This window comes from Vombatus ursinus, unplaced genomic scaffold (genome assembly GCF_900497805.2).
Source record: "Vombatus ursinus unplaced genomic scaffold, bare-nosed wombat genome assembly UNPS02006874.1, whole genome shotgun sequence".
NCBI lineage: Eukaryota > Metazoa > Chordata > Mammalia > Diprotodontia > Vombatidae > Vombatus > Vombatus ursinus.
Genome location: NW_020946652.1, coordinates 1,645,046 through 1,659,996, shown reverse-complemented (window position 1 = coordinate 1,659,996; position 14,951 = coordinate 1,645,046). Strand labels below are relative to the sequence as shown.

General features: G+C 42.5%; 1 protein-coding gene across 1 annotated transcript in view; it reads right to left on the bottom strand.

Moving 5' to 3' along the window:
* The window catches only part of TPRG1 (tumor protein p63 regulated 1), a 151,375-nt gene that overhangs the window by 71,833 nt on the left and 64,591 nt on the right, over positions 1-14,951 (bottom strand). Inside the window, exon 4 of the mRNA XM_027848731.1 lies at positions 1,909-2,085. Within this exon, the coding sequence (XP_027704532.1) occupies positions 1,909-2,085 (177 nt within the window). The remainder of the gene's footprint in view (positions 1-1,908; positions 2,086-14,951) is intronic.

Genomic DNA, 14,951 nt, shown 5'->3' with positions numbered 1-14,951 from the left:
ACCCCTATTGGTGAGTGCAACATTTAACCTAGATAAGATGGCGTCCCACCCTAATGGGAATGTTTGCTTCAACTATAACAGGGCATCTTTCTGTGGATGCCCTAAAATAGTTTACTCAAGATCGCTCCAGGGCTTATCTTTCGTTTTGTGGATCACCAAGCAGTGGTAATTTTTTCTTCTTTGACCATCCTTGATTCACCAAAGGTTTCAATGAAGAGGTTGAATCAAGACAAGGAAAGAAAATAATAATAATAACAACAACAACTCTAATTGACCCAATGATTTAATCAGGGATATAGGGGATGTAAAGTGAAACATGGTTAAACTAAAATTATTAGATTACGCTACATTTCAATGCTCTAGGTTGTACCCAGAAATGATGGTGCTTTCTTTTAATAAAGAAAAAAAAAATCAGCACTCAGGACCCTGACCCATAAGCACACTCCAGACAACAAAGCCTAAGATGTCTGTCTGCTTTCTCTAGTAATACCTTCTGAATGAAAATGGCTTTGGGGGACAAAGAAGAAGTAGTATGAAGACAGAACAAGATATTGATTCTCACAAAAACCTTAGGAATCTCATTTTCCTTCTCAAACTTAATCCTCTTATCCAATAACATGATGGGAAAATGGAAGCGCAGAAAAGGAACACAACATCATTGATGACATGGCATTTCATAGAAGTGTGCCTGAGTCTAGACCAGTAGTTATTTACCTTTATTGGGGGTGGGGGGTGTCAATGAACCCTTTCGGCAGACTGGTGGAGACTGTGGGCTAACCATGCTCACAAAAATGTGGAGGACTTTTTGTGCATAAAGTAGAATTTGTAGCAATAACAAGGAAATAAGTTATACTGAAATGTGAATATCTATGTATGTATATATACACATGTAAATATAAATACATATATGGAGATATATGTTTATGTATGAAGCAGAAAAACAAGTTCACAGACTCTCTGGTGAAAACCCCTGGAGAATGTCAGAGCTCGGAGTGACCTTAGAATGTTGAATGTCAGGAGAGAAAAGAACCTTAGGGCACCGAATGTTAGAGTTAGAAGGTAATTTAGAACATAGAACATGGGTGTAAGGCCAAAATATTAGGTCATAGACATTAGAATGCATAGACAAGAACTTAGTCATAGACATGAGACTATCAGAGCTCAGGAAGTTCCTTAGAACACATGCACATATATACACACACACAAACGCACATGCATGCATAGGCATATACACATACACATGTATACTGATCCACATATGCACAAAATGTCAGAATTGAAAGTGATCTTGAAATATAGAGCATAAAATGACAGAGCTGGCTGAGTCTTTTGACCACAGAGTAAAGAATGTCAGAGTTACAAGGGACCTTAGAATAGAGATTTGAGAAAGTCAGAGCCAAAAGAGAATTTCTACTTGGAATTTTAGAATGTTGAATCTCTTCAAACCTAGAACCCAGAGAATCAGTGCTAGGAGAGACACTAGGGATAACTAGTCCAGGCCCTCACTTAGTGTTCAGGAATCACCCCTGAGAGGGCTTGTGTGGCCTCTGTCACCATCAGCAACAACCTAAGCCTCTACTGAATCCAGGTTGAGTCAAAAGACCCTGGAGATAAACGGGTTACAAGGCATGGTCCTCCCCTTGGTGGGCCCATAATACAGTGAGGGAGGAAGGACAGCTCCTTTAGAAGACAGACAACAGCAGCGATCAGCACATAACCATGGCTAAGCAAACCGAGATTAGTTTGTGAGAAGAAAAGGTCTAGTTTCGAGGTTTTCTGATTCCCAGTCTCCTTGTCTTTTCACTTGCCTGACCAATTTCCAGTGTGTTTCTTTCTGGGCTCCCATACAAGGTTTGGCTATTTCCGTCACCTATCCCCAACCCCCCTGGGGTAGAACAGAGTACTTACTTATCCAAGGATGTGCCAGGGAAGGCAAATTTGCCGAGACAAATGCGACAGATGCTGCTTAGGGGAATGCGTTGAAACTGGAGACAGCTGAGCATAATGAAGTCATATTTGCAGATCAGCAAGGTGTTATCAGTGATTGCCACCACCCTTTCCTTCTCATTGTTCCAGTGGTCCACTCTACAAGGAGCAATGGGATGGAACAAGAATGAATATAACTCAGCTTGTCCGAAAGAGAAGGAGAGTTGTGGCATAAAAGGAGCCCAGAAGCCACAGTTGTGATGAAACCCTGGATATCACACATATAATCATGGTAGCTGACATTTTTATGGCTCTTTCTGGTTTGGAAACTACTTGACATGCATTTATCTTATTGGGTCCTTGCAACAGCCCTGTCACGTAGGTATAATGCTTTTAATTATTGCCATTTTACAACTTAGAAAATAGAGGCTCAGAGAGTTTGTGACTTGCCCATGGTTACACTGCAAACCAGTGGTGAAGGGGGGATTTGAACTCGGGTCATCCTGACTCTAATGCAATATTGACCTAAGAGAGGCAGAGAGTGGAAGTGAGTTCCAATGAGGTTCCAAAAGGAAGGCCCATAGATGAGTATGAAGTCTTAAGCTCCAAAAGTTCTTCATGTCAACATGTCCCTATGAAAGCTGTGTCTTTCTATAGTGTATTTGGCATATATTAGGTCTGGCCTCTTTGTTAGAATCTTTGTGGGTTCCCTTGCCTATCCATATCATCCTCAATGTGGAGAAGCAGGAAGAAGCATTGTGGTTGAGTTGGAATCAGCAGAAATTTAATGAAAATCAAATAAATGCCAAGCAATTTGTTAGATCCTGGGAGTACCACGACAGAAGCAAAAGAGGCTCTGCCATTAAGGAGAGACAACATGCATACGTACAGGTATACATGGAACAGCAACAAAACAGATAGAAGCTAACTTCGAGGGAAGAAGTCGCAGCAACTGGGGGACCTGGAAGGACCTCTTGCAGAAAGTAGCTCTAGAGCTGAGTCTTGGAGCACATCAAGGAATCTAAAAAGGGGAAGTGAAGAGTGAGCTGAGCCCAGGTAGGGTGACTAGCTAGCACAAAGTCACAGAGGCAGAAAATGAAGGGTCCTGGGTAAGGACCAGTGAAAAGGCCAGTGTGGTTCACCTAGAAAATGAGTTTTGGGGATCAAAAAGGAGTATGACTGAAAAAAATAGGATGGAGCCAAATTGAGAAGAGATTTACATTTAAATAAAACTATAATAATTGTTTGGAAACACTGCAGTTTATTGTGGGGTAGGGAGGCAACATAGTCAGACCTGTGCTTTAGGAAATTGCTTTGAAATCTTGAAAGATGGACTGGAGTAAAGAGAAATTTAAGACAGGGCAACCAAATAAGTAGGAGAATATTCCAATAGTGTGGGAATGAGATGATGGTGGCTGTGTGAGTAGTGAGAAGGGGACAGAGGCAAGAAATGGTGAGGTTGAAGCCTATGATTTGACAACTGATTTGTTATTTATGTAACAGGAGGAGAGAGGGATTGACTAGTGAGACAAACCCTTCTGAGCATGTGCATTCAACAGTCAGTGATTCCAGAATGTCTGTAAAAGCTCCAAAGTCAAAGGGCAGTTAGATGGCACGGACAAAGCACTGGCCCTAGAGTCAGGAAAACCTGAGTTCAAATCCACCCTCAGACACTTGACATTAGCTGTGTGACCCTGGGCAAGTCATTTAACCCCAGTTGCCTCCCCAGAAAAAAAAAAAGCTCCAAAGTCTACATGGAGGTTGTAGCAGCCTAGCCCATCATTTGAAGAGCCAGACTCATCGGCCAATCCTCCATTATGTGTCAAGTGAGTCAGACCGAGGAATTGAATGCAACATTGAGGTCAAGAACCTGCGAGACTGTAAACCTCAAGCATGAAAGAGGATTTGTGAAGAACCACGGTAGTTTCTGTTCTGTACATCATGAAATCTAGATGTTTTGGGGACATCCCAGTTTGAAATTGTCCAAGGCAGTTAGTGAGGTGAGACTGGAGTTAAATAGACTGCCTAGAACTGAGCATTAAGATTTGAGTGTCATCTGCTTATAGGTAATAATTGAACCCATGGGGGATGATGAGATCACCAAGTCAGATAGTATAGAGGGGAAAGAAAAGAAGGCTCTAGATAGAACACTGGGATATTCCCGTAATTAAAGACATGATAACATGGTGGTTGAAAGATGAATGACAGAAGAAACAAAGGTTTGAGCTCCCAAGCATTTCGATTTATTAAACAATAAATACCAGTTGGTAACAAATTGGGAACAGACCTCCTCATCTTAGGGCTAGACCCAAAATACAGGGGGAGACAGATTTTCATGCGTTAAAACAATTACTCAAATAAGTTAAAAGAAAACAATTAACCAGGATACAAAATTAGGTAATCTGATTTCTAATTGGAGGAAAGATTAGGGACCTTCCAAGTTGGTAGGGGAAGAGTGAACTGGTACAATTTTCTGATATCAGAAAAAAAAAGGTGTCCCACTCTCCCCAACAACTGTATTAAAACAACAACAATAACATGGAAACAATAACTGATTAACCAATATGGAGCCAAATTTCAGAAAAGACACATGGGTTGCTTAGGATATATAATTGTGAGAAAATTCCTTCCATCAATTGTCAGATCTGATTGGATTTATGATTTGCATAACCTAGATCCTAAGGGTCTCTAAGCAACAGGGAGAGGGGGTCCAGCTTCCCAGTCATACAGGGCTGTGTCCAAGCAATACAACAAAGTCCTTTAACAATTTCCACAACTGAATAAAGGTTTTTTTTATAAGACAGAAATTGAACCAGACCTATAATTGAATAGAAACATAACTGAGCTAGCTCCAGAATTATGTCACAAGATGGAGGCAGTGGGGTTCACTCAAATTCCACCATCACTTGATGTTCTAATTTCCTCAATTGCCTCAATAGTTATGAAAACTCAGCAAAGGAGGCTAAGAAAGAATGGTCAGACATATTAACAGAGAACCAAAGGACAGAAGAATCTCAAAAACTGTGAGATAAGAAGGTATCAAAGAACAGTGTTCGACAGTGTCAAATTCTTGGATGGTCGAGAAGCATGAGAACTGAGAAAAAGCCATCAGATTTGGCCATTAATAAATCATTGATAATTTTGCATGAAACAATTTCCATTCAGTTATTAAGTCAGAAATTGGAGTGAAAATAGTTTAGAAGACTGAGAGGAAAGAAAAAAAGGAAGAAATGAGTATAGACAGAATTTTCAAGGAGTTTGAGACAGAAAGGAGAGATAACAGGAAGAAATGAATATTGATGTGTGTGTGTGTGTGTGTGTGTGTGTGTGTGTGTATGTAGTTTAGTGAAAAGAGCACCAGGCCTAGAATTAGGAAAGAAGATTCATTTTGTTTAGTTCAAATCTAGCTTCAGACACTTGCCAGTTGTGTGATCCTGGGCAAGTCATGTATCCTTGTTTGCCTCAGTTTCCTCATCTATAAAATAAGCTAGAGAAAGAAATGGCAAACCATTCTAGTATCTTTGCCAATAAAACCCCAAATGGAGTCACAAGAGCTGGACATGACTGAAAAATGACTGAGCAACAAGAAAAACAACAAACCTATATATATATATATATATATATATAAATCTATGCATTATTTCTGTATATATGTGTATGTGTGTGTGTAAACATGCGTACATACTTCTTGAAACTAAAGCCCTTCCTTTAATAATATCCATATAATGTACATGTTCTTATATGGCCATAAAATATGCAACACTGAACCATTAGTAAACAATTAATAATGAGAGACAACCAGGGCCCATGGAGGGTGTATGGCGATGAATAGAATGTAACACATCCCAAATAATGAGATAGAACATTGGTGCATAACTTGGCTGGGGGGGGGAGGGGGAATTGTGCTCCCATCCTCCTTAAATTATATCTTTGCAGATCATGCCCCCCATCCTCAGAATGGATATTCCTAGTGTTCAGAGGCTATTTCATTGTTATCTTTGAATTTCCAGTGCCTGGCACACAGTAGGGGCTTATATAAATGCTTATCATATTACCCGGCCCTCGTCCTCTCAGGCAGCAGTCTTTGGAAGCCTCTCATAAAATACTTCTCACTATTCACACGACCACCACCTAGTACAGGCCCTCATTCCTTCTCACGTGGACTCACATGTGTTCCTTATTAGTTTATCTACTTCTCACCTCTTCCCCTCTCCAGTCCATTTTCTGCTCATATTCTAAAGAGATTTTCCCAACCACAGGTTACCCTCATGCTCAGTAACCTCCAGTGGCTCCCTATTATCTTTAGGAGCAAGCATAAAATCCTCTGTTTCCCATGTAAAGCCCTACACAACCTGAACCCAGCCTCATTTCCAGTCTTCATACATCGACTCCTCTATTAGACACAGTCTATGGTCCAGCCAAGTTGGCCCCACATGCCGTTCCTCCCGCAATACACTCCCTCTCCTGACTTTGAACTTTGGGATTATCTATCTCCTGCATGGAATTCTTGCCCTCTTCCCCTCCCTCCCCACTTCTATAGTCCCAGCAGTCCTTTCCTGGTCCTCCACCACCTGTGTGCCTTCTCTTGAGACTACCTTCAATTTACACTGTATAACTATATTATAATATATATATATATATATATATATACACATACATATGTATATGTATATATTATATATTTGTGTACACAGATATATACATATATGCACACATGTGTATATATATAATATATATGTATGTATATATATGTATAATATATGTATATTACCACTGATATTGGGCGAAAAAAAGCCCTAACTATGTGTGTTATTATTTAAATGTTAAACTGAGCTCTTTAAAGGCAGGAACTTTTTTTTTTTTTGCCCTTTTTTGTACTCCCAGCACTTAGTACACAGTAGGCACTTAACAAATCCTCATTGACTGACTTACTATCTCCACGCTGTACTCCTTCCCTCCAGTCTGTTGGTTGGAGTCAATGGAAGGAGCAGTGGCACGCTAGCTCTTCCTTCTCACTAGTGGGTTTCCTTGTAGTGTTAGCTGGGGCCAGGTACTGTGGCTGTGAATGTTCTTTAGAAGACTTCTCATTGGGATGTTTTTGCACCCAAGGCTCATGGTACTAAATGAGCCCTCACTTGGGGCTAGAGATTCTGGGACTCCTGCCCTCCCAGCACCCCCGTCCCAAAGTCTGGTTGTTACCCGTCTGGTAGCTCCCTGCTTTCATTCACTATTCTTGCTCAGTGTGTTGTTTCTTGGTTGTTCTAGACTGTTGGAGGAGTGAGAGTATTGTCAGCTTCCGGAGGGAAAGCTCAGGTTAGCCCACCCATGCCACTCTTCTGTCCTTAAGGGTTTTCCATGGGGACAGACAGACAAGAGCCCTTTGAGGTGACAACTCCTGCATCAAAAGTCTGATGCCAGCATGTGAGCAGACAGAGAGGAAGCGGGGGCGGGGGGGTAGGGAGGGAAAGGAGGGCTGGTCAATCGTCTCTTGAACCTTCTTGGGCTTGACAAGAGAGAGCTTTCAGAACTTGGCGTGTCCTATCAACAGCTTCCTGCATCACCCAAAATAGATTGCATCTACTTAGCAACAAGTTGGAAGCAGCAGCCTGGTAAAGCAGACTTCGTTTCCATCCAAAAGAAAGTCAATCACAAGTTAAAAGGTCTGCACAGAACGTTTCCTTGATTCCTAACGAGATTTCTTTTCCAAAGGTAAAGAATTCTTTTTAGGAACACGGGGGCTCTGTTTTGACACAGACTCTGCCTAATTTCCATATGGGGAAGGTGGGAATCAGATTAAAGCACTAGCTTCTACCTGGCTGTGAGCCTGGAGCCTGGGTCTCTGGGCTCTTCGGTTTTTAGATGCATTGAGACTTCAGTCACTCCATTTTTTCTCCAACAGCTTAGAGTGTAACCATTTCTTATACAGTCTCACTGCTTGACACTGTGGGTGAACATGAGCAAAAATGGAGACACAGTGGAAAGTACTAGTTTTGTAGTCAAAAGACCTGGGTTTGAGTCCTGCCTATCCCGCTTGCTCTTAGGCAAGGGTCTTGCAGTTTAAAGCCTAAAGCTTTGGTTTAGAGCTGTCTTGGACACTTTACTAGCCTTAAGTCCCTGGACAAGTCACCCACATTCTCCTTAGGCCTTCTCATCCATAAGATAAAAACGTTAACCTCAATGGCCTCTCCAGCCCCGTTCAGTTCTAAGTCTAGAATCCTCAATCGTAGAGGAAGAGAGGCTTTGCCTGGTCTATTCAGGTAGCCAGTGCCTTTCTAAGGCAGGGGGGAGGGAGTGGGGAATGAATGGGGCACTTACCTCCTGCTCTCCTTTGGCTAACTGTTCACTTGCCATCGGCAAACAACAAAAGGGCCTTTTCATAGATCTCAGCTTGGTGGTGGATGACTGGAATGTAAATTCCTACCATGGTGATGGTCACACAAATATAAACACTGTTGCTATGACATTAAGCCCAATTTTGAGGCAACCAGCAAGTCAATCAGAAAGGGCCCTTAGAATCCTGGACTTTCAGAATCACGGCGTCACTGGACAATCATGGAATCAGTGAATCCAAGCCCTCCAGAAGTAGTTCTCAAAAACCCCTAGAGAAGCAGTCCGGTTTGATGGACATTTAATGTCTCAGGACCTTGGTTCTCATCACAACCTGACTACTTGCTACCTCTCTGACCTTTAGCAAATCACTTCTGCCTCTCTGGGTCTCAGTTAGCCTTTTTCAGAATGCATCTGGAAAGGTAGGGGCATGTGCAAACATAACATCCTTGGGGGCATCTTTCCTCCTCCCATACATTTGACTGGCCACTGTGTCCCCAAATATTTTAGACCTCACCATTAAACCTGCCTCTATTGTCTGGCCTCTCAATGCTATCATCTGACCTTCTAATGTAAGCCCTGGGCCTACAATCCACTCCACCTCTGTTCCCTTAGGACTCCTAGGCTTTCCATCTGCCTGACGAATGAACTGTCTTTGATGTGTTGTCTCCCCACCCCCCTTGGAAGCAGGGGTGTTCTTTGAGCACTGAGACTGTCCCACTTTTTCTTATTTGTATTCCCAGAGCTTAGCACAGTGCTTACCACATGGTAAGGACTTAATATTTTCCCCCATTCATCTGTAAATTGAGAAGGTTGACCTGGATGGCCTTCAAGGTTCCTTCCAACTTTAGATCTCTGCTCCTAGGGTGCCAGGTGGTGAAGTGGGTAGTGCTGGGCTTAGAATCAGGAAGATTCATCTTCCTGAGTTCAAATCTGGCCTAGACACTTACTAGCTGTGTGACCCTGGGCAAGTCATTTAACTCTGTTTGCCTCTATTCCTCATGTGTAAAATGAATTGGAGGGGGAAAATATGGCAAACCACTCCAGTATCTTTGCCAAGAAAACCCCCAATGGGAACATGAAGGGTCAAATTGTTGGACGCGACTGAAATGACTAAACCAGTGAAAGGCTGAGAACTCCCTTTGGCCCATACCTGATGACATTTCTATTTCATCCTCAGGACCCTGGGGAAGGGTAGCCCACCCGGTCCTGATACAGCTCATACTGATGGCTTCTCTTTAGAAGAGCGCAACACACACTTCACGATCATTTCCTGGCACACTGGGAAGGTCTTAGAAGCCATTTCATCTCATTCAGATCCCTTCTTTCATAAATGAGGAAACGGAAGCCTACAGAGTTCACCTGAGAAGTGCGGGGGATATGTGTAAAGAGGCACCCATGGATTAGGCCAAACCTGCCACTGGTATGCCCCAAAGTGGTAAAATATCTAAATTAAGAGGTTTTAATTGTCTGTATCATATTGTCAAGGATAATATTGGGTAGTAAGAAAGGGCCACCCTTGGAGTAAGAAAGTCTTGGGGTCAAAACTCCCTCTGCTCATACTTGTCATGTGATCCTGGACAAGGTATTTGACCCTTACTCCTTGGCCTTCTTCACTCCTCCTTACCCCAGGCAACTCTCTTCGGAACTGGCAAAGGAACAGGTGGGACCCTTACGTGAGCAGGGCAAAGCCTCTTCCAAGTGTGTCCCCTTTAGGCAAACATCCACCTGGTGCCAGGAATATGATTCTCACTTCTAAGCCTCCAAGCAGATGCTCTAGAAAGGTTACCCAGAATCCTGGCACTGCAGCAGCCCTCAGAGGGCCACATTCCAGAGAAGCTGCTGCTGATTTACTTCTGTGGATACAGTTTTCACCCCAGGATTCGCCGACATCTACCAGTGAAATCTCTCGCTGGGTCACCAAGAACCAAAGCCACCTTGCTGCAGGATTTTCCATTTCACTGATGATTCTTCAACAAGTTCTATTACATAATCAACCCCACGTGACTTTCAAATAGTAGCTGATTCACGGAAATGTGTTTCGCAGAGGGCTTGTCAAGGACACCTTGGTTATGTAAGGGTAGGCCTGTCTGTACTTTGTCTTCCTGGCAATAACTCGTCTTCTGGCTGTCTCTGGCATGCCCAACTCTATTTTCCTTCTTAATGAGGTGATTTCAGATGCTATTGACCCCCTTTTTCCTCCTCAGTGCCCTCTCTCCCCTTGGCTTTCATGTGTACATTTCCATGGTTCACATTCTCCCCCTCCGTTCACTCCTGCCCTGAATCCTTCTCCCAGCCCTAAGACACAGAAGGTCCATCCTGGGCCCTCTTCTCATCTTTCTCTTTCCTCCCTTGGTGTGCTCACTGGCAGCCTTCATTGACCCCTTGTTTCAGCCAGCCAGCTCTCAGAGAGCCACTGCCCATCCTGCCCCAAGTTCTCCCTAGATTTCCAGTCCCGCATTTCTAACCACCTCTTGGACCTCTCTGCCTGGTGTCTTTCATGGCTTTGCAGCTTCAACATGTGCAAATCTGGACTCCTCCTTTGCCCTTCCATCTTACCATTTGACACCATCTCTTCTCTTTCTACTGAGGTGTCACTTTCTTTCCAATCACACTAGCTTGCAACCTGGGAGTCACCTGGGAGTTTATACAAACAAACAAACACACATAAACACACACACACACACACACACACACACACACACACACACACACACGTACACAGTGAATTACTTGCCAGGTCTCATCCTTTCTACTTTTACTTTTTCTCTCATCGAGCCCCTCCACTCCATTCCATCAAAATAGCCACCACCTAGATACAGACCCTCTTCTCTTTTTGCTTAAACTATTGTCTGCCACATGTAGCATTAATTGGAAAGGATCCTCTTGCCTCCAGTATCTCCCCTCTCCAAGCTGACGAGGCTTGTGATCCCATTTGGATCACATCCCTTCTCAAGGAAACAACATTATTCCCCTTCCTCCCCACTGCCCACTGAATAAAGGATCAACTCCTTATCCTAGTATTCAAAGTCTCTCACATTTAGGGCCAGTTATTCCTTCCCAGGAACTTCCATTGAGGTTAAGTAGACACAGACAAGCTTCAGATCTGTACCCCACCCAGTTTCACTCCAGAGATTCTTTTTCACATTTCTGACTTCTTCCAATGAGGCAATGGAAATGTAGAATGGACTGTCCCAGGAGGCAGTGGGTTGTCTCTCATGGGAAGACCTCTTGTCAGGGATGATACAGAGGGCATAATTGTCCAGGTCCAGGTTGGAATAGCTGACTACAGAGGTCCTGTCCTAGAATGAGTTTATAGGATCCTGTGACTCTGAATTGTACCCTTGGGAGATTGTGTCCTGTGTATCTGCAGACCTACACTGGTAAGAACTGGAACCCCCCTCCCTTCCTCCTGCAAGGGAGAGTTCCCATCAACCCCTGGCTCCTACCACCTCTTTAGCTCCTTTAGCATCAGCCTCGCACATACGAGGAGAAAAAAAAAAGTAGAGGACTGAGCCCACTCCTGGCATCCTCATAACAGTGGTGAAACTCCATGCTTCAATGGGAATACAGAACTTTTACCAGCAGAGGGCAACAGCTGACAGGCTATCTCTGCTGAAGCCTCAGGCAGCCTGCTTGTAGCCTCCTCTCTGGACATTTCAGGTAGCCAGCCCAAACCTGGCTCTCTCTCCTCTTCAAGCACAGCTGAGAAGATGTCAAAGGTTTTAGAGAGGACTCTATTAATGAAATGAACACAGCTCATGCAGTTTTAATCATTTGTGTTTGAATAGTAATCCCAATTGCATCAACTTTTATTAAATTAATTTGGGGCCTTGAGTTTATGTATCTTAAATGGAGAGTTCAGAAATCACAAGTAGGCCTCCATTCACTCATATCAATTTTAGGATTTGGAGATTTCACCCTTTCTTAGCCCCATGGGCAACCTCACGGGTGAGAGCAATACATGGAATCATTTCAGAGAATGGTACGAAGGTGAGAGGCCATTAAGGTCATCTTGTCCAGTAGATGAATGCCTCATAGTTTTGCAGAAGAGCTAATGATGGTCCAGAGAGAAGGGAAGTGACTTTGCCAAGGCTAGACAGTGACTCACCTCTCTGGTGCCAGTTACTGAGAAATTTCTCCATTGTTTCAAAAAAATGTTTTTTGACTTGTGCCCTGATAATGATCCTCCTTTCTCCAGCACTTCAAACTGACAAAGAACTTTCTTCATTTCCCTGTGATGTGGGGCATGTAATGATTATCAATTCCATGTTAAAAAGGAAAAGGGTGCTGAGGCAACAGTATCATGATCAAATGACCTGAGGGTTGTTGTTCCACAGGCCACGTCAGGCATCAGAGGATTTCAAGTCAGGATGTGGGGAGAATAGTCACATTGGCGAAGAAAGGAGGTTTCTCCTGAGGAAGTGGGCAACCACAAGGAGGGAAAACATACCTTTGGATGGACCCCTCCATCATGGCTTCCTAGAAAATAGCCCCACTCACCTACGAGTTACACCCCTGAATGCTAACAGGAAGTACAATCTCCACCTTAATATACATCATTCCCCTTGACACTCCATACAGTACAATCAAACTGACCTTGTCACTGTTCCTCAGATACAGCACTCCATTTCCCACCTCCGTGCCTTTGTATTGGATTTTCTCCATGCTTTGAATGTACTGCCAAGACACAGGTAATAGGCAACATAACTGGGATTCCAAACTAGGTGCTCTGACTCCCAAATCCAGGGCTCTTTCTACTATCTGCTCAAGGTAGATTTTTTCATTTATAAGAGAGTGGAATCATAACAAGTCAGTTCAGATATAGAAATCTGATCCCTCAAATTAATTTAATTAGTTGATTCAATTGGATTTGCTACTCAAACAGAGCCAATTAAAAACATATGAGCCTTTTTCCTTTAATTATTTTCCTTTAATTTTCTATAAAATCCTTGATACTTTCTCAGTTGAGATAATCCAATATTTTTTAAACTCTTCTCATGGGTTATATTTTCTAGTCCTTTGGTTGAAACTTCGCTTGACCCTCAATTTTTTTTTCTAATGAGGAGACCCTAAATCAAATACAGTAATAGTGACTCAAATTTATAGATTTAGAGCTGAGATTTTTGGGTCAAAGAGCAACAAGAAGATGACAGATTAAACATTTTCTCCAATTCCCACAACTTCTCCATCCTCTCCAAAACAAAAATCATGAGCCAAAGATAAAGCAACTTCAGCTCTTTCCTTAGTCTAGGACACCCAAAATCCAAAATAAGGTAAAAAATTCCTCCAAAACCCAGAAACTGAAGCTCACTGAGCCTGAACTAGCTCACTTAGCACCCCTCACCCACCTCCTATATCACTGGCAGTGAGGCCCAAGGACAAACAGAAGCCCACATAAAAACCCACTCTTGCACCCTGTTCTTCATCCCTCTTCTTAGAGCCATTGAAAATCTGGTTCTAGGCTGTGAGATTTTGCTCAGCCTCAACAGTCAAACAGACTTTCTGGAACAAAGGTCTGCTAGGGGCTGCAACACAAAAGCACCAGTGCCAGAGAAAGCAGGTTTGGACAGTGCCAAGGAAAGAAGGCTCTGTAATTCCATTGCCAGAGCAGAGAACTAAGGAATATGGTATTTGTACAGGTCATAAGTACAGGACATTGTAATGTGTGGGAAGTTGTGCTAATACTCTGCCAAGCTTGAAGAGAAAAGAACAGCTTGCATCTAGGGTTAGTTCTGACCACCCCAAAGTTATTTGTGGTAGAGACCTAGGCTGGTGAACAGTGAAATGACCACTGTGGTAAAGGGCTGATGTAATTTGAAATCTAGGCTCTAAAGAAATCACAATTGGAGGGGAATGAGTCAGGAAGTGAATGATAAGGAAAATAAGGTAGAGGGGAAAGAGACTGAAAGTGTCAGATTTCAGGAAGAATAAAATTCAAAGACTTGGAAGAAAAACAGATAAGTCAACAGGGGAAAAAAGTAACAACTTAAGGAAATATGGCCTCCAGATCTAGGAAATAAGTTCAGTCATCTATGAATAAGTACTGAAGGAAAAAAATATAATAATCCAACACCTGATAACCCTGTGGAATTTGAGTTATGCAACCACAATATGCTGTTCCTGAGTGTATAAAAGAGAAATTAGAATTGTGAGAGGAATAATTATGTTTGGCATTATGAAAATAATGTGCAGAATAGAAAAAAAAATGAATTTGCCATGGCAAGCCTCACCAGAGAAACAAAAGAGAAAACAATAGCTTGGGAATGCAAATTCACCAAACTGAAGGACAACCTAGAAGAAGAGAAGTAAAAACCAATAACATTCAATGAAAATCTGCTCACTATGCAAGCAAAGCAAACTGAACTCAAAGACAGAGACACACAGAGATAACTAAAGGCTCCAAAGTCTCCCAGACAAAACAAAACAAAGCCAAAAAAAAAAAACTTAACACCATAAATAAGAAAATAACAAAAGAGAACTGCCCAGAACTTCTAAGCATAGAAAATGAAATTCCCAATTGAAAGACTTCACAGATAACCTGGGAGGGAGGGGAGAAGAAAAGAAACAAAACAGGGCTGCAAACTCTAAGATACATACTGGTTAAATTTATCGATTCAGTTGTGGGATAAAAAAGTTCTGCAAGCCATTGGGGGGAAAAACCTTCCATACAAAGGAAAGGACATTCAAAAACCAAA